The sequence below is a fragment of the Talpa occidentalis genome, unplaced genomic scaffold, assembly GCF_014898055.3.
Source record: "Talpa occidentalis isolate TD23 unplaced genomic scaffold, MPIMG_talOcc4v2.1 talOcc4.7, whole genome shotgun sequence".
Taxonomy (NCBI): Eukaryota; Metazoa; Chordata; class Mammalia; order Eulipotyphla; family Talpidae; genus Talpa; species Talpa occidentalis.
In genome coordinates this window covers 111,589,586-111,613,645 of record NW_023605083.1, presented here as the reverse complement: position 1 = coordinate 111,613,645, position 24,060 = coordinate 111,589,586, and the positions used below count along the sequence as shown (strand labels likewise).

Genomic DNA, 24,060 nt, shown 5'->3' with positions numbered 1-24,060 from the left:
TGATTGTATTCAACACTGAAATATATATATTTAATTTTGTCAAAATTAAGTTTAATTATCAAAATATAATTAAATGTATGGGGGATGTTAGAAGCTGCAAGCAATTCTTCCTGTCCTTAATCTTTACACAATTAAAACAGAAATTCCTTAAACAACATCATAATGTGTCTCTACTAAATCTGCATTTTCGAATACTGAACATATTGACAAAGAATTGCCATTGTCTTTGGGTGTCTTGCTCCCACCTCTCCGCTTTACATAGAGGAGGAAGTAGTGACTAAGACAGAGCTGCCTAGGAGAGTTAATATATGCTGATGCTCCCCTCAGCCTTCCATGTCCTTTTGTGATTCTGGGCTGCATTGGGTGTGTGAGGAGGGAAAGAGCAGCCCTCTGGGGAGATTAATAACAAGGTCTGAAGGATGAAGATCAAAGAGCAACTTTGGCTGCAGACCATGTAGTAACCGTAGTAACCGGCAGAGGCTCTCTGATCTCCAAGCTCCTCTGTCCCCCCCTGTAATCTTACACTGCATTTTGCACCCTTTCCTTGGGTCAGCAACCCTTCTCAGTTACACTCCATCCTGTTTCTCCAAAGCTCCACCTCCTACAAGACTATAGGTCTGCTGTTTATCTGCATGCATTTAGCCATCAGATAGCAACAAGAAAAATAATCTTACAGAACTAATATGAAACCAGTTTTTAATTCATAATGAAAGTTCAGGGAATGTTTGTTTCAACTTATAAAAATATATCTGTCCAAAATAGAGGAATGATCTTAATTGATATTTTACAGTATTTAACTGACCTACAGTAAAGTCATAAATCTTATGAAAGTTTGTATTTTAAATGATCTATTGCATGTGGTCTGGATTTACTCTGAAGTAATCTGATGGTAATTGGAGGTTTGGGGGGAAGATACAAGTGAACCAGAAGTGGTCATGGGTTGTTCATTGTTGAGGTTGGGTGATGGTACTCGGGGCTTCATTATACTAATCTCTCTCACTTAAGTATGTGTTTGAAATTTTCCTTAATACATTTTTTAAAATCTTTCTGTCTTCAAATTCACACAATCCCACTGTGGTTAACTTTTCTACTTTAGTATAATATAGGAATCCCTTAGTTGAGTTATCTGCTTCCTCTGCCTTTCTTATTAGACCAATTTGTATCATCATCTTTCCTTGTCCTAGCTGGTGTCTCTAAAGTACTATCCACAGAGTGGCCCTGAAATCTTGGATATTAGAGCCTGGATGCCCAGACTTCTTTCTAACCATTTAAAAATATTCCATGGGAGTGGGAGTTCCAAACTCAACAGTTTTATTTGCACTGAAAACTTCAAATACTGCTGCTGGGCTGCTGGCAATTAGGATGGTGGCTTGATTGTAGAAACCTCTGTGTTCTTTCTTTCCATCTTTCCTCATCCATTCTCTCTCCATTTTCCTCTGTTGGTAGGCAGTTACTGTTTCAAAGAACCAAGATCTCTTTGGTGTCAAATAATTGCAGGATATCAATAAGCAAAGCTGTTTGGACTGCTATGGATAACGTAATAAATTGGCAGCCTTTGTACCTACCCTTTTTCGAGACTTAAGCTATATCATTGGTCTGGAAGGAAAACAAGTCCAAAACCCAAATGTGAATCCCTATATGAAAAGGTGACACTGAAGTTGTCTTTAACAGGTGTTTTGGCACCAGCAACTCAAACAGGGCATTTTGTAAATCTAATGAGCAGACAGACTTGCCATTTGATCCACGGCAGAGCCTGTCTTGCACAAGCCGGCTCCAAAATATTATTCCGCTCAGTGGGTGATTCCCTGCAACATCAGTCACTGGCAGGCATCCCTTGAAAGCTGCTCTCAGGAACTTCTCCTGAGGTGTTGTCTTTCTCTTAGGCTTGTCTGGCTCCATGAAGCCAAAACAGACTCCTTGAACAACCAAGAAAGGCAAACTAAAGAAAAAGACAAGTCCACTTGTTTGAACTCTGGGTTGTAGAGGAGATGGTCAAAGACCCTGGATTAATCACTGTCAATCACAGAGATTAATCCCTCTTCTTTTGCAGAGGAAAAGACATTTCTTAAATCCACCTGTTCAATTATTTATCATGCTACGTGTTTCCTCTTGATTGTCACTCAGGCAAAGCCTCTGTGTTGTAAGGGGACACCCTAGTATTTTTTAATGACCTTAGGCAAAGTGATTGACACTAGATCCTGGAGTCAGATGTTCCCAGTGACGCAACTTGTTCTCCCAGTAACAAAAAAGCTTCCTGCCATGATTAAGTTAGAACTGTGAAAGTGCTAAAATGTGTTGTCAGCCTTCCTCTGATGCAAGCACTTTTATTATAGAGTCTAGTTGCAGAGGAGTGAGGCAACACAAATTTTGCTCCAAACATCCCTTTTCTCTCTGGAGGAGCCATTCTATACAGAACAGCAACATGGGCGTAATGCTGGAAATGGCAACGATCACAGTCATGCCTTCTCCAAACTTACAGCTTTTCTGGTTCTCCCCTATCCCCTTTTCTATTTGCTTTTCTGGGTTCATGCAACAATGTGGCCACACTGATTTAGGACTGGCAGGGTGCCAGTCTTGGAACTCTCATTCACTACCCCAGTCAAGCAAAACAAGATGCAATACATGCTGCATTTGAACTTGAAATGGAAAATCATCTGGTTGCTTTTTTCAATAGCAGGCTGAGATGGAGCAAAAGTGTAATTTTTTTTTTGGACTAGCCCTATACTTCCTCATGAAAAGCCTTGAGAACCTATGAGCAGTGGGTGTCAGATCCACTGTGACTCAATGCTGGGCGACCTATTCCATCTTAGAACAACTCCAGGGGCTTTCTCAAAACCCACCTCTTGGTTTCTCTTCATCTTTGAGCCCACTCCTCTTCTGGGTTCCAAGGCAAAGAGTGTTTTTAGGAAGTGGCTGCCCCCTGAGTAAATATTCTCAATTATTATTGATTCATTAATTTATGAATGTTGTAACACAACTAATATAATAAGGCTAAAACACATGTAACACCATGGCCTAAAAATTTGTAATAAAATTAGAAAGGAATAGAAAAAAATAGAGTATATTGCATTCCGATTACTTTTATTCTCAAGACCCATATAGGTGTTTATGCCAAATGACTATAGGCATTTTCCTTCCATTCTATCTTGATACCAGAGGAACTAGAATCCCAACACAGCTATTTCCCACTTTTTTGGAAGACTGCATTATGCCACTTCACTTTTACAAAAGACCTACATTAATTAATACCTCTTTTGGCTAACTGAAAGACATCCAAAGAGGATTTTTGCTTTTATGACAAAAATGAAAAGGATGTTGAGTGTTTGTTTTGCAACTAGTGATTCTGGGGACAGCTCTCACCCCAAGCTCCTTCCCAGGATCTACTTTACACAGGCTGTGTATTTCTCATATCATTCCTACTTTTATGTATGTATGTATGTGTGTATGTATTTATTTATTTCTAAAAAAATTATTTTTATTTATGAATACAAGAACTGGGGTGTAGGCCAGAGGTGTGGGGGGTGGTGAGAGGATTCACCAGAGACAGTGGGGAGCAGAGCAGGTGGATCGACTGAAAACACTGCTGAGGGGAGAAGTGGGAGAGACAGGAGAGGTCTGCTGCACCATGTGAGTCAGCTCCCTGGCCAGGGATCGAATTCAAGATGCAGTGGCTGGTGGTGCTGAGATCCATTCCTGTGCCAGCAGGGAGGCCCCATTCCTGCTTTTACTCTATATGAGTGTTATATTTTAAGTTATATATATTATTCGCTGTGATTTGGCATGTTAACTTTTGGATGTTGGAATGATCCCAAATGGTCCCCAATTTTTCCATATATATTAATGGTAATTCTTTGCTTTTTTGCCACTTTGGTTCAGGAAAAATTTCATAGGAATGCTATACTTTCTAGTAGTGAGGAAACCTGTATAGGTGGTTAATACATAGTTTGGAAAATTGAATCCTATTTGCTTTCATAGTCTTTTTTTTTTTCAAGTTTTTTTTTTTTTAATTTTTGCATAGAAGAACTGGAGTGTACACCAGAGGTGCAGGGGATGAGAGGATTCACCAGAGACACAGTATGGAGCAGAGCCGGCAGATCTACTGATATACTGTGCTATGTGGAATAGCACAGGAGAGGTCTGCTGCGCCATATGTGGGTTAACTCCCTGGCCAGGATGGAACCCAGGCTGTGGCCTCTGTGTGATAGTGCTGAGACTTAACCCCTAGGCCAACAGGGAGACCCCTTTCATTGTTTTTGTAGGTTTATGCCTGAACTACAATAGCCAGACTTAATCACAAAACTTATTTCTTCACTGCTTGCATTTCTAGTGCCTGCATGTACTTAACACATTGTTTGTGTTCAGTAAACATTAGGCAAATGAGTGAACCAGTCAATGAATGGAGAGAATGCCAGTCTCAGAAGAGGCCTGTCCTATATCAGCAATTCCTTGACACTGCCTTACACCAACATCATATATACCAAAATCTAAAGTGTGTGAAGTTTTCCTGCTATGAGCTTCTGTCACACTTTGCACCCAGCTTCAAGCGAAGCAGACTGATAATTCTGAATCTTGAATTTTCCACACAGGAAACTCTAGGAAGCTGGGAATGAAGCTATCAACTTTGGTAGCAGAAGATGTGGCCAGGGTCCTACATTGGTCCTATGTTTGCCAATAGAAGAGGGCATCCTAGTGTTTGCAAAATGCTACAGATACGTGAAGGCCTTGATAAGATCTGCCTTCAGATGGCAAATATTTCAGTAATCATCTATATCTTTAGTCCTGACTTCTCAAAACTGTTGCTGACCTCACTCTGCAGTTGAGACTCTTGGCCCAGTATTGCTCATCTTCTCTTGGCAATCACGTACTAAAATGGTACCATGTGGCAGCGGGAGTTCCATGTGCAAGGCACAGTGCTGAAGCGAGTGGGTTCTGGAGTTTGGACTCACACCCTATTCTTGACGAGCCATGTAATCTCAATTCGTTGGCTTAATCTGCAGCTCAGTTTTCTCATCTGTATAGTGAAGGTTATCATAGTACCTACGTCACTGGGTTGTTGTGGGCATCCAACAAGATCATATATTCAGAGCTCAGAGCATGATATGTAGGGCAGAGCGCACGCTCAATAAATGCCATTGTTTGCATGGGACTTGAATTCCTGATCTCTTGTCTGATTTCCTGGTCACTGGAGGACTTCCCTGAGAAGTTATTTCTGGCTGTTCTGTTTCTTTAAATCCCAGATCTAAATTTCACTTTTCCATTCTAACCCTTTTTCCATCTCTAACCTGCTCTGCCCTATCACAGCCCATTCTGTGCCTCAACTTTTTCTTAACTGTATTGTTTTTAAAAATAAGTATTAAACCCAGTAGAATGACCTAAGTGGAAAAGTCAGAAAATATGAAAAAATTTACAGTGATGGTGGGCAGATACATGGATTCAACTGTTTTCAAAAACTAGCAGTTCACGTCTACATCTGTACTCAAAGGAAAGTGTGTGTGTATGAATCAAAATTTGTGCTGAAGTTTCACAACAGCATAGTATTAACTATCTATCAGTGAGAAACAGACTACTCCCAGACTTAGCAACTTAAAACAACAGACTTATCTCAGTTTCTGTGGGTTAGGAATCTGAGAGTCTCTTAGCTGGGTAAAGGGCCAACCTACCCATTAGGTACAGCGTGTGCAGTGCCTAAAAGTCCACAATGCTTGTCAGCTTGTCCGTACAATTTCATTCACACAATTCCTCCCCTCCCCTCCTCAACCCATGTCTTCCCCTCCCTTTCTTTTCTTCCTGGTGGAGGAAAAGGCCCACAATGGCAAATGTACCTAGGGCCACAGAAGTCATAACATGCAGCACACAGCTCAGCAATGGGTGGTTCTGACTGAGAGTCCCCATAAGGTTTCAGCCAACTTGTCAGCTAGGGAGAGAGTCTTTGTCAGAAGAACCCACTGAGTGGATTCACTTCCAAGTTCACTCAGGTAGTTGCTGGCAGTTGTTAGTCCTGCTCTGATGTGGCTGGAGGCCTCATTCCCTCATATATGGCAGATGGCTTCCCCCAGAGCAAGATGTGTGTGTGTGTGTGTGTGTGTGAGAGAGAGAGAGAGAGAGAGAGAGAGAGATCTAAGTTATTGGGCCTCCCCTGGTGGCGCAGCGGTTGAGTGCTGGACTGTGAAGCTGCCCACAGCCTTTGCAGCGCCGGTTCGATTCCCGGCCGCTGGTGAGGGTCCCACATGGCGCGCAGACCTCTCCTGTCTCGCCCGCTGCTCCCCTCAGCAGTGTACTTCAGTCCTTCTGCCTGTTCTGCTCCCCTCTCTGGCTCTGGTGAATTCTCTCACCCTCCCGCGCTTCTGACTGTACCCAGTGCTTGTATAAATAAATAAATCTTTAAAAAAAAAAGAAACTCTAAGTTATCCAAATGTCTACAATAGTGGAAAGGATAGATAAATGACAGTGTTCACGTCCATGAGAACAAACTGTTTATCATGTATCTAGCAATACTGACGCTCCTGCAAGCATGTGACTGCACAGACGTCAGACACAAAGCTTACACACCGTGTGATTCATGTCTTGAAAACTTAAAAGCAGGTCAAATTACTACGTGTATTATTGATGAGGACAGTGATTTCCCCTGGAGAGATAGGGACTGGAAGTAGATTTGGTGGAGGTGTGGGGTTGGGGAGCGGGGGGACAGTGGGCTTGCAAAATTAAGTTTCTTCTTCTGGGTTTTAGTTTCACAGGTTGGTTTGTGAAATTCATTGAGTTTTACCCTTTTCTGTATATATGTTATACATTAATAAATGCTTTCCAAAGAGGAGGTTAGAATAGTGTTTTTGTCCCCCTTTTCTAAATACATATTCTGGAAATGATAGGGGTGACAGCTGAGCATAAACCTGGGATAGCGGTATCTCATCAGCTGATTGGTCCTGGGACTCAAAATCTCATTTCAGTTCTTTGAGCCGCAGCAGGGTCCTCTGCAGAGAGGGAGGACATTGTGCTCCTAGTCTCCGAGTGGTGGCAAGGCTGAGCACCATTAGGTACTGTTGAGTGCTGTGGTACACAGGATTAAGTGGTGAAGTCAGGGAGGAATGTAAAAAGCAGATGACCTTTGGCAAATCACTGGAATGTCTCGGAGGCTCAAAAGCCAGAAATCAGTAATTTCATTCTTTCGTTTCTCTTCAGGTTTCTGACCTGACTGTCCTATATGTGGGGCAGCCCAGCACAAGATTGGCTTGAATGGCAGTCAGGGTGGAGGGTGGGCAGGAGGAAGGCATTTTTCACTCTCCTAATGTCTTTTTCTGTTGAGGGCACATTTAACATAGCTTTACAATGACTATAATGTATGTGAAAGCCCTAAAAATGATAACAATATTAAGGAAATGTAACTCATGATTCATCTTTGGAACAGGTGCTTTCCCCAGATTATCTTGGCCCTCGGAAGTCTTTGTGGGTAATGTCAAGGTTAAACAAGTGACCAATTAAAGTCATTTAACCAGCGCGGGGGTGGGGGGGTGGCTTGATAATATGTTGGGGTAATAAGTAGAGAAAGAACCTGAAGTCAACATTAGATATAAGTGGTAATTTTGCAATGATGCAGTGCTTTATAACTTATAAAATCTAAACAATTTATTTGAAAATTAGCCTTCTTTTAAAGATGAGGTTTAACTTCTCCAGATCACCTGACTAGTTTAGCAGGAAATCTGGGATTCATAACTAGATTTTCATAACTGTAATACTTCCCAGATGACAGACTCCCTCCCCTCCCCTCCCCTCCCTTCCCTGCCCCACCCCATGCCTCCCTTTCTCTTCTGTCTGTCTGTCTGTCTCTCTCTCTCTCTCTCAGTGGTGGTGCAAAGAGGTGGTTTTGAGGATTTGTGATCTGGTTCTTCTGGGCTAATCCTCTGGCCTCAGCCACCTGCACAATCTACCTGATGTTGACAGTCTTCACTAGTCAAGATTCCCACATTGACCAAGACCGGTGAGGTGGAGAAAGTAGAGGTGGCTATAGTTCTTACCTGAGCACAAGCCAGTTTCACTGGATGGGCTCTTCCTGTCCACTCTGGAATGTGGAGGTGGTTAGGGATGATAGAAATGGCTTCTGATATTCCAGAATGGGACCAGGTTAGCTTTTGAACACCACATGCAAGCATCATGCTACTATATGCTGTTAATAACTGCTTGATGCTATATAATAGCATTTGTAAAGAAAAAACTTGCCCAGTTAAGGCATATGTTTTGAGATAGTTATGACATCATAGTTCAAGTCTGGATTTATGGGAGTTCAAGTCTCCTCATGGGGGTTGGACTATCTGAATCTTGGAGGACTTTGTGCCCCTACAGCTTTAAGGATTATGTACATTTACATGTGACTGAAGGGTCCCGACACAGGACAAGTTTTTCTAGTGCTTACTAGGAGAACTCAGAGAGAGCCATTGTGAAATGGCTTAGTAGAAAGATTGCTGTATCTTAGATCCAATCCTGCTGCAGTCACTGCAATTTAAATCACCCACAGCATTTCTTTTGGGACTCAGATAGCAGCAGCATGAGGCCCCCTGGTGGCCTGAAATAATTTATGAGTTTACTTTTTAAGCATTTTGAAGGTTAGCTGTTACTGGAGAAATGCAAAAGTTGTGAACACCCAGCTCTTGTGCTTACAGTAGAGGCAAGACATGTTAAGATGACCTATATGGGGAGAGTTGAGAACCAAAGTATTTTCATTTAGGAGATTAAAACAAATGGGTTGTAATTCTGTAAAACCACTCACTTTCTGATTTTTCGTTCATTCAACAAACACTTATTGGCTACCTACTCCATCTAAAATATTGTGTTAGGCCTTAAATGGGGATAAAAAGCAAAAAAAGACATATCATGCAGTAAGGAGCTTTGGAAGAGGATAAAACATTAATGTTACTAGCAAGAGAGAAAATAGAAGATGCCATCAGAGAATAATGCCATCTGATGGCAGAGATGCCATCAGAGAATCTTGAGGGGGCAGTAACTTTCATAAAAAGGGAAAGTTTCTAGGAAGAGAATGTATTTATCCTGGGGCTCTAGTGAGAAGCAGGATTTAAGTACATTGAGATGGAGAGAGAGAGAGGATGGCATTATGGAGGAGGGAAAACAGAAGTTTGAACAGACATGGAGGCAGGAAAACTACAGCCTGATTTGGGAATGGCGAATAGTCTGGCTGGCTAACTCATGAGTTTTTGGGTTGGAGTGAGACTGAAAGCTATTTGGATCAGACCATGGAGAAGCTTGAATGCTTGCCTGAAAAATTTCTTCATCAACATATGGGGAGCCTTAGAATATCTTTAAGCAAAAAAGAGGCCTGTGAAAGCACAGACCCCTTCCCACTGAAACACAATGCCATCCATACACTTGGATTTGGCCCAGAGCGGTGGATCACATTGAAGATAACTGTGGTGCACTCTACTATAATCAACAGCTTGACTTTTGTCTTGTGAACTTCAAAGCCAGGAGAAACTAGGTCATTCACCAAGGCTTTCCCCCTTAACAGAACTACCTGAGAGCCAGGGAGCAGTCAGTGCCAGAGGACTCCAGCCACATTTAATTTTAATTCTCCAATAGAATGTCTTTCATGGAAAGTAGTATTGCTTTGTTTTTCCAAAAGGCTTCAAACCTAGCTGTCTTCCTGCTGTAGTTTAACATGATTAAACAACACAGACCAGGGATATTTCTGGCTAGAGTTAGGGGATAGAGTCCCAGCTGTGTGTAGAATAGCTCTCTGTCCACAGAATGCAAGCAGTGACGTTATTTGCATTATATTGTAACTAACTCAGTTCAGTAGCCTGGGAACCTACATAAAGCCTGATATATATTTGGGGCTCAAAAACATGTGTTAAGCAAAGAGTTCATGACTGATTCAATAAATAACATACATTTAGCAACACTTTATAAAATTCCTGACCCCAGGAACTGATTTCCTAATTGTAAAGTATAGAGATCCTTTAAAATGTCATAAGCACAATTAATATTATTCTTTAGAAGCCATGGGGAAAAAATGACATGATAGGGCCTCCCTGGTGGCCTAGGGGTTAAGTCTCATTGATATCACTGCTACAGCCTGAGTTCAATCCCAGGCCAGGGAGCTAACCCTCATGGCACAGCAGACCTCTCCTGTCTCGCCCGCTGGTCCACTCAGCAGTTTATTTCAGTAGATTTGCCTGTTCTGCTTCCCACTCTGTCTCTGGAGAATCCTCTCACCCCTTGCATCTCTGGCCTATATCCCAGTTCTTCTGTGCATAAATAAATCAATCTTAAAAAATAATGACATGATAAAAAAAAATCTTCCACTTAGGAAGAAGTAAATGGTCACTTGACAAATAAAGTTGAGATATTGCAGATGAGTCACAAGGGGCTGAGCAACTAGAATTGCAATAAGAATAACTACAACAGAAACAACTATTTAAGAAGTTTCAGCAGCAATGAGTATTTATTATTTTGAATGAAATGTACATTAGACTTTTATATAAAAATCATCAAAAGTGCTATATTAGATTATTTTAATATTAACTTAAACCCCCCCATGTCATCTAGTAGTTACACCTCTTACCTTGTTTTTTTTTTTTTACTTCTGACACTCATTATAATCATTTCAAACTGTCCAATGTTAAAACATTAAAAAATTAGTTTATTCTTCAAGAGTAAGTACCACCAGTGATGAGTTACTGAAAGTGAAAAATAAAACAGATGCCAGAGAATCAACTTAATGAAAAAAAAGGATCACAGAAATCATAGAAGTAGGCAAGGTTCAGGGCAGTGTAGACTCCCGGCAGATATTTTTATGATAAAACTTCTGAAAAGTGTGCGTGATTTCTTTTGGAGGCAGGTCACTGGTGTGTCAGAATGGCCCGATTTTGTTAGCATCTTTTCTTGGCTACTTTCCAAGGTGAACCAAATGTTGTCTAATACTGTAAACCTCCCATGACCCCTACATGTTTCACATAGACAAAACAGATTTTTCAGTCTTAGCAATAGCCCTTAGAGTTAAGTTTGTCGTTAAACAAGACACAAGTTGTTCCTCATAGAAGGGAACCCTCATGCCCTCCCACATCCATCTGCCCCCGTGCCTTGGGTCTGCTCCACGGCCAGATCCCATCCCTTGTCTCCCACACTCGTTCTGGGTGGAGCGGCTGAGGAAGTGGGAGCAGAGTTTTCAGGTCACACATCCCATTTGGTCTCATTCAGGCTTAAGCAAACAGGCTTCTCTGATTGGCCACGAGAGCCGTCTGACTCTCCCGTCTTTTGGCTTTCTTGCTCCTCTGTCTCGCTTTCCAGCACAAGGCACTGGAGGTTAGCAAAAAAAGTCCCAGTGACAGAAGGACCAGACCCAAGATGGAGATGATGGAGCCGTGGGAATTGAAGCTGTAAGCCACCGCAGTGACCACTATCCCGGCGATGAGCACCACCACGGCGAAGGGGATGATGCACCGGTAGCAGGAGAGCTCTGCGCCCCCAGTAGCGGCTGTCAGCTGAATCTCACTGACCAGGGGGACCGGGTTGACCACAACTTCCTTAGTGGGTTTCTTCTCCATTGTCCCTGGCTTGGGAGACTTCGGGGTTCCCAGGATCTCCTTTATGGGCTCTTCGGTCATTTTTTATGGCAGTGATTCCTAACTAGTTCACAGTCTAGATGGGGGGGTTCTCACCAGGGTGGAAACTGTGGAGGAGAAGACAGGAGCCATCAGTTAAATGCACAAGAGTGAGCCCTGCGAGTGGCAGGACAGACCTGGCAGCACCACTATGTTCTTTCCCAGCAGGCACAGATGCCTGTGAAAGTCAACTTTCATTTTTTTCCTCCTAATTGTTTGCATTCTTTTTGCATTGGGCAAAAAAGCACAATGAAGCAGATAACCATAAAGAAAGGGAAGAAATAAAAAGCAGGAAGCACTTTACAGTGTTTAATATGCCCTGGCAGTCTACAAATGTTTTACAAGCTTTTCCGTTTTGTCTATTGCTTCTCTTTCCTCTAAACATACAGAAAAGCCTCCATTGCAATGGAAGACAGCTTCATTCAAGAGGAAATCATATACAAAACTTAACTATATACACTGTCTACCGTCTACATTATACACAGTACTTCCCACAGTTCACTGCACAACTCATAACAATTTAGACCATGCCACTGTTTGGGGGCATAATATGTGTTCCTTCCAAACTATCACCCATTCAGCTGTCCACCAAATCCATTCAACACCAGTGGCCAGTGAACAAATGATGTCCTTCTACATCAGTGGGCAGTCACCAAGTCTTTATTGTGTGACTGTTAAACACAGTGCAGTGTGCATCTATGCATAGCAAGGCCCAAGGTGGGGAAATAGTTGAGCAAAAATTCAGTGACAATAGGCTAGGATTTGTAATCTGAAATATGGCCATCTCCTCTGATCCATTTCAAAAGGGAAAAATAAGAAAAACAGGTCAACAATATCATGGGCTATCATTTTGTGCTTTCTTACATGAAAAATAAACTCTTAGAAAATTTCACTGGCTGCCAATTCACAAATTTTCCATTAAATTTAGCAAGGAATTTTTATATGTACCATGACATGTTTAAAAAAAATGCACGTTAGATTTTCAGTAAAGTTTGACAAATTCATTATTGCCCCCACGTCCTTGTGTGGAAAACTTGCTGTGATACATCCTTCCAAACATCTGAACCTGAAAGCTTCAGGACAAAATCTGAGACTCTCAATCGAAAGCATCTGGTTGCAAAACTGTCTGTGAGAAATCAGTGAGTGCTCTTGTCTGCTGCCCAGACATGGAAAGTCATTCTTTTTTTGTCCTCCAGGAGCCATCTAGCTGCTAAAGAGTGGAGCCGTTACAGTTGCCAGAAAAGTTTAAAGGAAGACACTGGAGATCATTTTAATGAGATTAATATTTTGTGAACTTATTTAGCATCCACTGAAAACAAATTCCAGCCCAAAGCAAACCTCACAGGAGGCTTGAGGAGGTCAAAATACCACTCCTTATACAAAGAAGCTAAATGTTAAAGCTAACTGCACGTCACTTTTAGTCACCAAATTAATCATTGTTGTCCAATCATATCCTAAATACTTGACCAGTAAGAGGATACTAGTAAGAGGATAGGTCTGAAAGAAAAAAAAAAACAACAAAACTTCACTTTAAAAGCAGAGACTTAAGCTAACGTGAAAAAGGAAAATCTGTCCCACACTCCTTACACGTACCTCCGAGAGAAGCCATCCATTACCAGGGAAACCACTGGGCTTGGGCAGGAAGAAACAGCAGCCCAGCAGCTTCTTCAGACAACTTCTGGGAAAAGAGCCTGGAACAGCACGTCAGTCAATAAAATGACAAGACAGAGGTCTCCCCTGGGGAAAAGACAAGATATAAAAAATACCCTGTGGTGGGTTTTTGATCCTGGAGCTCTTTCTCTCACTCTACCTCTGTTCCTAAATGACGCTTGTCTTTCCCTCTCTCTCTTTTTATTTCCTCCCCCTCTGGATTGCCCCTCCCTGTCATTTTTTTTTCCTTAGTTCTTTTCCTTGCCAGCAGATTCTGAGTTTTGCCCCCACCCCCCCTCCAGTGACATGATAAGTCAGAAATCATTCTAGAGTCCCCAGAGACAGGAGCCGGCTTTTACTTTTATTTCCCTTAGAGCAATTACTAAGTAGACTGCTTTGCATTACTCATTTTTCCCCCAGCCAACCTCCACATCTTTCCTCCCACCCATCAGGCATTTTTATAAGAAAATCCCCGAGTCAGCGTTGCAGACCCAGCTGAGGGGACAGAGCCGAAGGGACAGACAGGCTAGGGCAGCAGGAACAGCTGTGAAGTCATAGGCAGCTGAATTCAGCCTCTAAGCCAGCAAAGATCCTTGTTCCTAGGTTTCCCCAGTATTCTTTACTTATGTGTGTGCTGGTCATCTGAAGCTTAAAACTCCCCTTACTTGATGCTAATTCATTTAGGAATCAGGGTGGGACTTAGAAATGTTTGTGATTAAAGGGGAAACCCTGTCATCTGGGTTTAAACAGGGTTACTTACTACTTATGCAAGGAGATGAGTAACTAGAAATGCTGAAATCTACACACCCTCATCATGCCGCTGTTATTTGCTGAGATCTACTATGGGGATGGCGCACACAGTGTGCATGCATTGATATTGATTCCACTAGTTTACACATGAATTTATAAATGACTTTATAGTATGTAAGTGAGGCTCAGCAAGGTTAAGTAACTTGACAAAGGTCACACAGAAAGAGAAAAACCTGTGGTTTGAACCCCAGTCTTAATGGGCACATAAATCCCATGGGGAGCTTGTCAAGAGTATATTCTGAATCAGTAAGTCTGTGACAGACTCCCGGCTGATGGGCTGTTTCCTTGGGCCACTTTAAGGAGCAAGATATTTTAGACATTCAAACATATATGGCTTGACATGTCACCCTCTCAAACAGCAAAGTTAAGTCTATTTTTCACCCTTCCCATCCAAAGACAACGTTCTTACAGGCAAGTTATTTGAAAATTTAAGGCTCTAGATTGTCTTTTAGAGGGAAAAAAATTAGGTAAAGTGGGGGCACTATTAGAAGCGTGTCCCTATGCTCCTCTAGTTAAAAGTAATCCGTCCTCTCTTTTTTAATGTATGCAAGTTTTAATAACTTTTTATTACTAGAGAAACCTGCAGATCCAAATGAAATCTTGGAAGAGATTTATTTTGCCTCTTTCAAGTTGTTAGATTTTTCCAGCTGCTGGCAGAGGGCTGGATGTTCCCCAGAATCTCCCCCTCTGTTCTCACACAGCCTGCTCTTTCCAGTCTCCTCAGCTAGCCAAACATTAATGATTTCATTGTAAAGGGAGAGGGACCAGAAATCCCTTTCTTTACAATGACAGAGAGAGGGCTTTTTTTTTTTTTTTTTTTACAAAAATAAAGTTGAAAATTTCCAGAGGCCTGACTGAGTCTGAATTGGGGGAGCCCAGCTTGCTGGGACAGAGCCCATCACCGGGAGTGCTATCACATGGCCTTGAAGGTAAGGGACACTTAGAACAGGCACTTCAGCACTTCTCTTTGTTGCATTGCCCTGGGAAGATCATGATATTGGGGGCTGCTGGCTGCATTGAGTGGAGGTTCTCAAGGAGCCTCTGAAACAGCAGCAGTCCTCCCATTCTCGAACTATCACTTCTGGAGGAAATTGCTCAATACTTCCTAACCAGGGCCTCCGAAAGTACCTGATAAGCTCACCAAAGTTCCGAATCCCACCTTAAATTGTTGAAGATCATGTTCCCCATCACCAAAGTCAAAGGCGAATGAATAGAACTTGCTCCAGTGAGAAGCCAGAGGTACCTCTTCTCCACAGGGAGCTGACATTGTAGGCAGGCTTCACCTTTTCAGACTTCAGGTGTCATTTTTACCCTAATTCTTCTCTAGAGTGTATGCATCTGCCACTACACAGATGTGCATAGACTCCACAACTGGTGATTACATTGATAAATGCAAAGAAGTACAAAGCTTTGAGATAGAGCAGAAATTATACCTGAAGAACAGAAGTCTATCATTATGCTCAGACACCTGCGTTTTTAATCTACTTTTACCTCTTCAAATGGAAATTCAAAGAGAATTCCTAGCAATCAATGCTTGGATGTCTTTGAATTTTTTCTTTTCCTTCATCCACTTTGTACCTATAAGCTGTGAAACATCCCTAGGAGTCCCTTTAGGGACACCTGCCCCCAATACAACAATGCAACCAGTATCCTTTCTGAGAGCCTTCTTTCAGAAGGCTCAGATCTTTCTGGTTCTTTTAAAACATGTGGCTCCAGGAGATTCTTTAAAATTTGGAGAACTTTCTGAAAGTTTCCAATGCATGAATTAAATCTATACCCCCCACGTTCACCTTAGCCCTCTGTAAGCATTCAACATTTCTCTCCCAGTTTTTCCAAAGAGCAAGGCAAAGATCCTTACCTTTCCCAGCCCGAGTCAGACTGAGACAGCTGCCTGCTCCGGCCAGCGGCAACCCAGAGTGGGGGATGCAAATCACGGTACTAGGGACCGTAAACAAAGTACTCAACAAGACTTAAACACAATTAAGGGATCGGAGAAAAATTGGTGAGAGAAAATTCCTTAAAGACTGCTCTACTTTCTCCTGTTTCCCTCTATGAGAATGTAATCCATACTTTTTGAAAGGTAATGGAGTTTGAAAAGAATATTCTTTGTTTTTCTCTCCTTATCTCCTTATTTACGCTTTCATTTTCAAGGTTTTCCCTATCCAGAGTCCCCATTCGATACTATCTTCCCATATTACAGTGAGCCAGGGGAGAAGTAAATGTTATCTTCCTTCTGTACTTCAAGGCTGGTGTGGGGTTTGGGAAATGTGTGGGGGTGGGCAGTCGGAGGTTAAACTAATCTCAGCCTTACATGCAAGAAATAAGGGGAGAGAAGGTAGTGAAGGATTAATGGTGCAAATTGGCCCTTGGTGTCTTCTGTGGACCTGGTCCCTGAAATCAGAGGCATGGTCTTATCAGGGCTCTGAACCCATCAGAGGGCGGCAAGGCACCATGAAAACGATGTCACATCATTGAGGCACTGGGGCAACCTTTTTTTTTTTTTTTTTTTTTTTAACCAAAGGCATCATGAATAGCAGAGTGAGGAACACTTGCTATTGTGGAGAAAATGCACCCAAATTTGAAAAATCTGATTTTACTTAGAAACAAGACCAGAAACAAAGTTATTTGGGTGAAGGGATACGAAAGTGGAGGAAGGCAGGGGAGAGGATGGTGACCATGACAAAGAGGACATTTTGCCCACTTCCTTTCTGTAGAAACCCAACATTCAGGCTCTGTGTGGAAAGGGAGGCTTTTCTATTTGCCCCGAATATACGCTATGGAGATCTGGAAATTTCTCCGTGGGGAGCACACACACTTCATTTTGTGAAGAGGACCCTCATGTGCATTCGATTACTCGCCCATATTTGCTTTCAGTTTGCTTTTCCTTGGAGTGGTTGAGTTGGCAAATCTCCAGCAGCTCTGAAGATGCCAGTTCCACCCAGCCCTCCGTCCAGTGGCTGCCTGCCTTTGATCTCCGTCATCACCCAGTCCAATTGGATGCAGTGAGAATCAGGAATTGGGCCAGTTTTCTCTTTCCCAGTGCTTCTTTTAAGGGTGTGTCTGCATTTATGCTTTGGAATCCTGGACACTTTGCAAAGTGATCTGGCTTGCATGTTCATTTTGGATAATAGGTCATGCTATTATTGCCTTTCCCTCGCCAAGACACTTTCATTTGAGGTCTAGGACATTCAATAGAGAGATCTGATAGTGCCAAGGGGAACCCCCGTGTGTGCCTTAGAGATATGTATATATTTTATTTTTTTGCTGGTATTACCATTTGTTCCATTTCCAGGTACCAGAAACTCATAAAATCCATGTGGATATAGACAAGGAAAATATTAATCTTTTGGATGTGCATCCTGGTTACTCTTACGCATTTTGTTCTGAGTAACTATGGAAGATCACATCAACATAAAAAAAGAGTCACTAAAATCAAATGACACAATGGGATCTTAGGAAGGACAGAGTAAGTCATCTCTCACTTCAAGAACTCATCATTCTGGTCTCAGTTGAAAATTGGTTTTCCTGCTTCAAAATCCAAATATATGCCACTACTGTGATGATCCTGACATGGCCCCTTTGTATCTTGCAAAATCTTTTATACTTATATATGTTATTCTTGGAGACCTGAGATAAGGAAGCTCAAAAATTAAGTGTTAAAGCAAATTGGGCTAACACTTTCTCAACACAAGGGCACACACTTGAGTCAGTCTCCCCTAGTGGGTGATGGGTCATGTATTTGAGGTGAGAATGAAGTCCACCATGTTTGCCTTTGCTGGGGAAGGGAAAGAAACAGACATGCATGACCACACCCTTTGTCAGTCCTCTTGATACCTGATACTAGAGGTCCCTTCTGTGCCTTTTCACAGAAATACTGTCCCCCTAGCATCTGGTAACTAGTGTCCCTTGACCTGTCCATAAAATGATGGGCCAGTGTCTAACCCAACCCCCTCCTAATCAGCATATAATTTCTAGATTTTAATGTCAGTCTGCTGCTGGGGATTTGAAACTACCCTGCAAGATGTAAACTTTTCTAAAAACATAAAAGCCAGTTGGCTTCACAGAGTAGACTATGCCTTTTGCCCTGGTCAGCGCCTCCCAGTTGTGTCTCACTGGCCCCAAGATGACTGGCACAGGGTGCACACATCAGTGCTGACTCTCCCCTAAAGAGTGAAAAATGTAATTGAAACCACGGCTTTTAAGCTCTAAGCTTGGGTAAGCACATTTTCACAAGTAGTTTTTGTTATCTCTAGTTTTTCAAAAAAGAAATGGAGGCCTAAAGAAAATCACTGGCCCCAGGTTAAACTCCAGAACCTGGGTACTTCATTCCGAGTCAATCCACAAGACATTTTAGTTTGAGGAAGAAAGAGGCGGGCCTCCCCTGGTGGCACAACGGTTGAGTGCTGGGCTGTGAAGCTGCCTCTGCAGCGCTGGTTCAGTCCCCGGCCACCAACGAGGGTCCCACATGGCACACAGACCTCTCCTGCTGTGCCCGCTGCTCCCCTCAGCAGTGTATTTTGTCAGTCTGCTTGTTCTGTTCCCTACTCTGGCTCTGGTGAATTCTCTCACCCTCCTGTGCTTCTGACTATACCCAGTGCTTGTATAAATAAATCTTGAAGAGGAAAGAGGCACAGTTACACCTTTCAGAAATGTAACATGCACCACCCATAATAAAGACCCTATCTTGGGGATTTTTCTTTTCCTGTTACTGATGGAAAAACTAAAATTCAGCAAGGTTAGATATTAGCCCATGGGAAAAGATATTAGCCCATGGGAAAAGAGGCAAAGCTGGGATTTAGGTCCAGGACTTCTCCAGTATTGTACTTACTACAATAGTATTTATTAGATTATGTGTATATTTCTAACTTGAGCCTAAGTCTCATTTAGGGGATGGGGGTGGGGGGTAGGACTGGATTTCTTTTTGGAAATGCATTCTGCAAAAGAGGATCTATTGCTTCTGGGATGATTACACCATGGATGTTGTCCCATATATATCTAGATATTGAGTCAGTGCTGTGTTAGTTCCTAAGCAGATGTGGGGAAGTTTAACATGCAGCTCCTGTCCCAGTAGAGTCTGTGGAAGATGCCACAGTCACAGGGACATTTCAGAAGTCACCGAGGCCATTCCTGTGCCCTCAGGAACACCTCTGTTCCACTGATACTATACTGCCTTCCTTTCAGGTTCATTGTTCAGGTTGAACAAGTACAAACAACAAGCAAAGCATGGTTCTCTGCTCTCCCAGCGCTTATGGCTGAGGACAGGAAAGCCACGGTGCCACCGATGTGATGATGGTTTTGTAAGAGAAAAGAATAGCTTCCTAGGTGAGGCCCAGGGGACATACAATCAGTCTGGTCTAGGTGAAGGGAAAGTGTCAAACAGACAGGCATTTGGCATTATAAGTAGGGAAGGCGAGAAGGTGATTCTAGGTAGAAAGCACAGACATTCAACAAATGGCTCAGGAAAGTGCCAGTCAAAGTCTGCAGAGAGCTTTGAGTAGCTTCTAGTATGGTCCATTCTGGAGAGCCGGCAGAGAGCAGTCAAAAAAAGATGGGAAGTGATCTACAGTGAGATGATTGTCTGAATGCAGACTTTGGACTTTATTTCAATAGCAAGGTGGTTTTGAGCACCTCAGTTCTGTGCACTATTGAAAGCAGCCTGGCAATAGAGTATTAGGAGGCAAGGTGGAGAGTCAAAATGGGGATGGTGTGAGATGTGACTGGGACCCTTAAGAAATTCTTGTGATTGTCCAGGTGGGAGTGCTGGGGTCGGTCGATACTGACATCTGAATACAGGTGGGTTTTCAATTCACCAGCAATGTTTGGTAATACCTTTCATGAAGTGGAGGTTATTTGGGGAAAGGAGTTTGTAAGTTTGTAAGTTTTTAAAGCCAAAGAATAAATGACTTGATATTGTCAGAAGACATCGAGAGCCAGGGCCAGGAATAGGAATGGGGTGAAAGATGTGTACTTAATCTTATTCACATAGCTCTCCACTTCTCCACTAGAGAAACAGATGCTAGAGAAGGTGGTGTTGCTGCTGGGCTACTAAGCATTGTCTGAGATACCAAAGAATGCTATCATAGTCTCGCAGCTTAATTTCCCACTCAAATGATGAATGAACTTATCATTCACTTCATTCCATACCTATTCATACAATTGCTGGCACATATGCAGTATAAACACATATTTTGAGATTGCTAACATTTTGTATAGAACAAGAAAAGTATTTTAAGATTTCAACTAGAGCCTTTAATTGTGCTGGCTATATGCAAAGAAAATATTGATTCAATGTGAAAGTTCAGTTGTAAATACCATAAAAACAAGAGCATAACTCGGCAATTCTTTTTGTGCAGAGGTAGCATGGCAAAAGCATCCCATAGATGTTTGGGGGAATGAAAATTTTTCTCCTCCATTGATCAGTACACCATGGTACTGCTCACTTAGAAGAATACATGCAGAAAGTTCCTATCTCCCCACTTCACATGTAGAGAATAATCTTTGTCTTTACCAAGAACTAATTTTATGTTGTCCCACGAGTTAACACTTAAAAAAATAAATGGCAGTCTAAGTCCACAATGAACTTCTTTAGAAATTTCACGTTTGGGGCTAATGTGCTTTCATATTGGGGCTCAGTATGATCCCTGAAAAATCTCCCAAAAAGTCTTTGAGGTAATATCAACAATTATGCATTCTTAGAATGTCTTCACCAAATTAATGAACAATCAATAAAAGTCAAATAGAAACTTGAAAATTACAGTCATTATTCAAATAGATTATTTTGAAATGTTTTGACATTTAAGGTTAAGCGCACTGGGTATTCAATTATAATTGGCATTTTTTTTTTTTTTTTGGTCTTTACGTGGTGGACCCAGGTAGTTTCCACTTAATAATAAATGCTTATTGAGCACCTGCTTTATTCTACACAACTTTTATAGTTTATTATTTCATTTACTACAAATAATCCAAGTGATAGGGGTTAGAAATAGTCTCATAATACAAATGAAGAAGTCAAGAGATTAGCCCTGAGAAGTCACTGGAAAACAGGGGAGCCCAGAACTAGACCCAATGCCTTTTTGACTCCCAGGTTTTATTTCTAATCCCTATGGAATATCCTTTCTGCGTTCAAATTATGTGCGTGCTTTCTGTTGCTCATAAGGAGTTTATACTCACCCTAAAATAAACTCTAGGGTTTTGAAATTATTGTTCTGCCAGGAAAAACATGCAATCACCTTCCCACAAAACCTTTACAGTGGTCTACTGATTGAGAATAGGACCAGCTCAAGAAACTGGAAGCCTTTTTATCCCCTTAAAAAGTCTTTGATGTCCACAACGTGGGTGGGTGGTGGGAAACAGAACCATTTTGCTCTACCGAGCTAAGTTCAAAATAGAACTATTTATCTTACGAACTTATCTTACAGAACAATGCAGACAGCAGATCTCTTGCTTTCTTTCTTTAGATAAAATTTTTTAAGTCTTGCTTCACACAGGAGATGGCACTCTGCTGTCTCCTTCTTGTTTACTTACATAAACTATACAGGAAACAGGCATTATTGCTTTTGTAAATGCAATTGTAAAACTTGCTAAAACTAATGATTCCGAGACAGTGCATGTCACAGAATGAGTACGTGATGTTTCTCCCATTGGTACGCACTGAATGTCTTCACCAAATTAATGTCTTCACCAAGACCACTTTCAACTCTAATTGGCTATTTGCACCTGGTCAGTTAATGTGCCACAGATAACCATGGATGACTTCCAAATTGGGGCTCTCAGTTGTCTTGGGGGAACATCTCTCCTTGACTTATTTCTTGCTATTTATTTCTAAGTTAAACTTAGTTTGGAAAATTTTCTTTACAGGGTTGATATGACTTGATCTTTTTTTCCAGGGTCACAGGGTAAGGTTTTGGATGGCTTCCACAATAAAATTAACATTTCTGACTCTCCACTATGGTTGTGCAATGAAAACAGCCCTAAACTGAAAGCCAGGAAACTTGGATTTGAATCTTTCCTCTTTGTGGCCTCGGGCAAATCACCCAAGCTCTCAGAGCCCCACTGTCAGATCTCAGGGTCTTTTACTATTCTTTCCTTTTATTCTATTTTTAAAACTCCTATCTGGGCTCCTAGTATCAGAGAACACAGGGAAGACAACTTGGGGAAATAGCTAGCACTACTGCCCAAGCTGCCAGGACAGCTGTAGGAAGCTTCTTTAAAAAAAAAATATTCCCTGCTGCAGCATCTGTCAGTAAAGTCATTGACCTCTTACTGCGGATTTTCATCCATTTCCCTGTGAAAAGACTCAGGCCTCTGGCTCAGAGACGGGCTGCAGTGCAAAGGTTTTCATCAGTCTTGATCAGAAAGTCTAGGTCTGCTGTGTTAGCACACAAATCTCTGCTCTCACTGAGCCAAAGCCAATGCAGTAAGGCGTGCGGGGTGTCCAAGGAGGTCAACAATACAATAAAAGATGAAATGAACTTGGGAGTCCAGCAGCAGGGGCCAGAATGCTTGCTTGTGGAGCCCTCCTCTGGGCCACTGACATGACGTGACGTAAGTCCGAGACCTCGGTTCACAATTTTATGTGACAGGACACAAGAGCAGCCAACTTTAGGGAAGACTGATAGGAAAGCCCAAGGGTGAGTCTCCCTGGGAACAGGAAGCAGGTACCGCTGTACCAACAAGGCTGTGGACAGAGAATTTTGACAGGTTTTGTAGAAGCAAGTGGGCTTCCCAGAGGCTGCCAAGAGGGTGTGCTCAGATCACATGGATCAGGCGTTTCCTCAGTGCCTCTTCTTCCCAGCCCTCCCCAAGCCAGAGAGTCCAGAGAGGAGCAGCTGCATGACCTGCATTAACACAGTGGATTCCGCTACCGCCCCTGGCCTCACGTTATGGGTCAGAAAAAAGCATAAGTCTATACATTGCTTTCTTCCCCAAATTCCTTTTTGTTTTCTTTGTAGTGGGTTAACAATCTTATCATCATCAAAACCATCAAATAGGATCCACACATCAGGGAGCATTTATATCACCTGCAATTGCACAGGGTGCCTGCAAAAAAAATGCAGGTTTCTAGGCTCCACCCCAGACTCAGTGCTTCACTCTCTCTGGTTATTTGGGGTGTGTGTGTGTGTACGTGCATGCACACATGCACATGCATATATATACTCAACTGGATAGTCAAGAATCTGTACTTTTTAAAATCTATATCCCAAATGAAGTTTGAGATTCTCTGCTGGATGCAAATATAGCAAGCTATCAAGTATTCAGATCCAACCATCCCCTGCTCTGGTTATCCCCATGAGTGTGTCCCCTGCATCAAATGTCAGGAACCTCAGCCTGACTCTCTCCAGCCTCAGCTCCAGCTTGGATCAAGCTACAGATTACAAATACTACATAGTATTTCCTGTTTCTCATGCTTTGTTGGTTCCTTCTCTAGGAGTTGGTCCATGCTCAAGAGGATGTCTACTCATCTTTTCTGCTACCCCAAGCACAGTCTTCTCCCTGGCAAGTCCTTTCCTGTCTTCAGGTGAGGTAGGTGTGCGTTCCCTTCCCCCCGGTCTCCATACTGATCTAAACTAGGGTTTCTCCACCCTGGCGCCTTGGCATAGCTTTGGGTACATGATTCTATATTGTGGGCATCGGTCCTGTTCATGGAGAGATGTTTAGCAGCATCCCTGGCTTTTACCTACTAGGTGCCAGTAGCACCCTGCACTCAAGTTGTAAGAACCAAAGATGTCTTTAGACATTGGCACACATCCTGAGGAGCAAAACTGTACCTGGTTGAGAACACTGTGCTGTGCTCACATACATCAAAGCCTTCACCAAATCATATGCAAAGTTCTTAGTTGCTTGCTTATCTCCTTTAAGATTGTGAGAGCAGGGGCATGAAAACTGTATCCTGGTGTCCTCTACTATGTACCTGAGGCGTAGTAGATACAGAATTCACATTTCCTTAGCAAAACTTTATTGCAGCACAAGATGTCAGAAAAACTAAGTTTTAGCT

General features: G+C 42.3%; 2 protein-coding genes across 2 annotated transcripts in view; one reads left to right on the top strand and one right to left on the bottom strand.

The window, feature by feature from the left end:
• ANKFN1 (ankyrin repeat and fibronectin type III domain containing 1) overlaps positions 1–24,060 on the top strand; it is a 577,395-nt gene that overhangs the window by 9,176 nt on the left and 544,159 nt on the right. Inside the window, exon 2 of the mRNA XM_054689196.1 lies at positions 23,494–23,583. Within this exon, the coding sequence (XP_054545171.1) occupies positions 23,494–23,583 (90 nt within the window). The remainder of the gene's footprint in view (positions 1–23,493; positions 23,584–24,060) is intronic.
• Positions 10,431–16,008, bottom strand: TMEM100 (transmembrane protein 100). The gene is made up of 3 exons (XM_037494949.2): positions 15,925–16,008; positions 13,200–13,343; positions 10,431–11,674 (listed from the first exon to the last, which is right to left on the bottom strand). Exon 3 carries the CDS (start codon positions 11,607–11,609, stop codon positions 11,205–11,207), a length of 405 nt encoding a protein of 134 aa, XP_037350846.1. The 5' UTR covers positions 11,610–11,674; positions 13,200–13,343; positions 15,925–16,008; the 3' UTR covers positions 10,431–11,204.

Coding starts and splice junctions, on each gene's coding strand:
- TMEM100 (XM_037494949.2), bottom strand. CDS start 11,609: ATGACCGAAGAGCCCATAAAGGAGATCCTGGGAACCCCGAAGTCTCCC.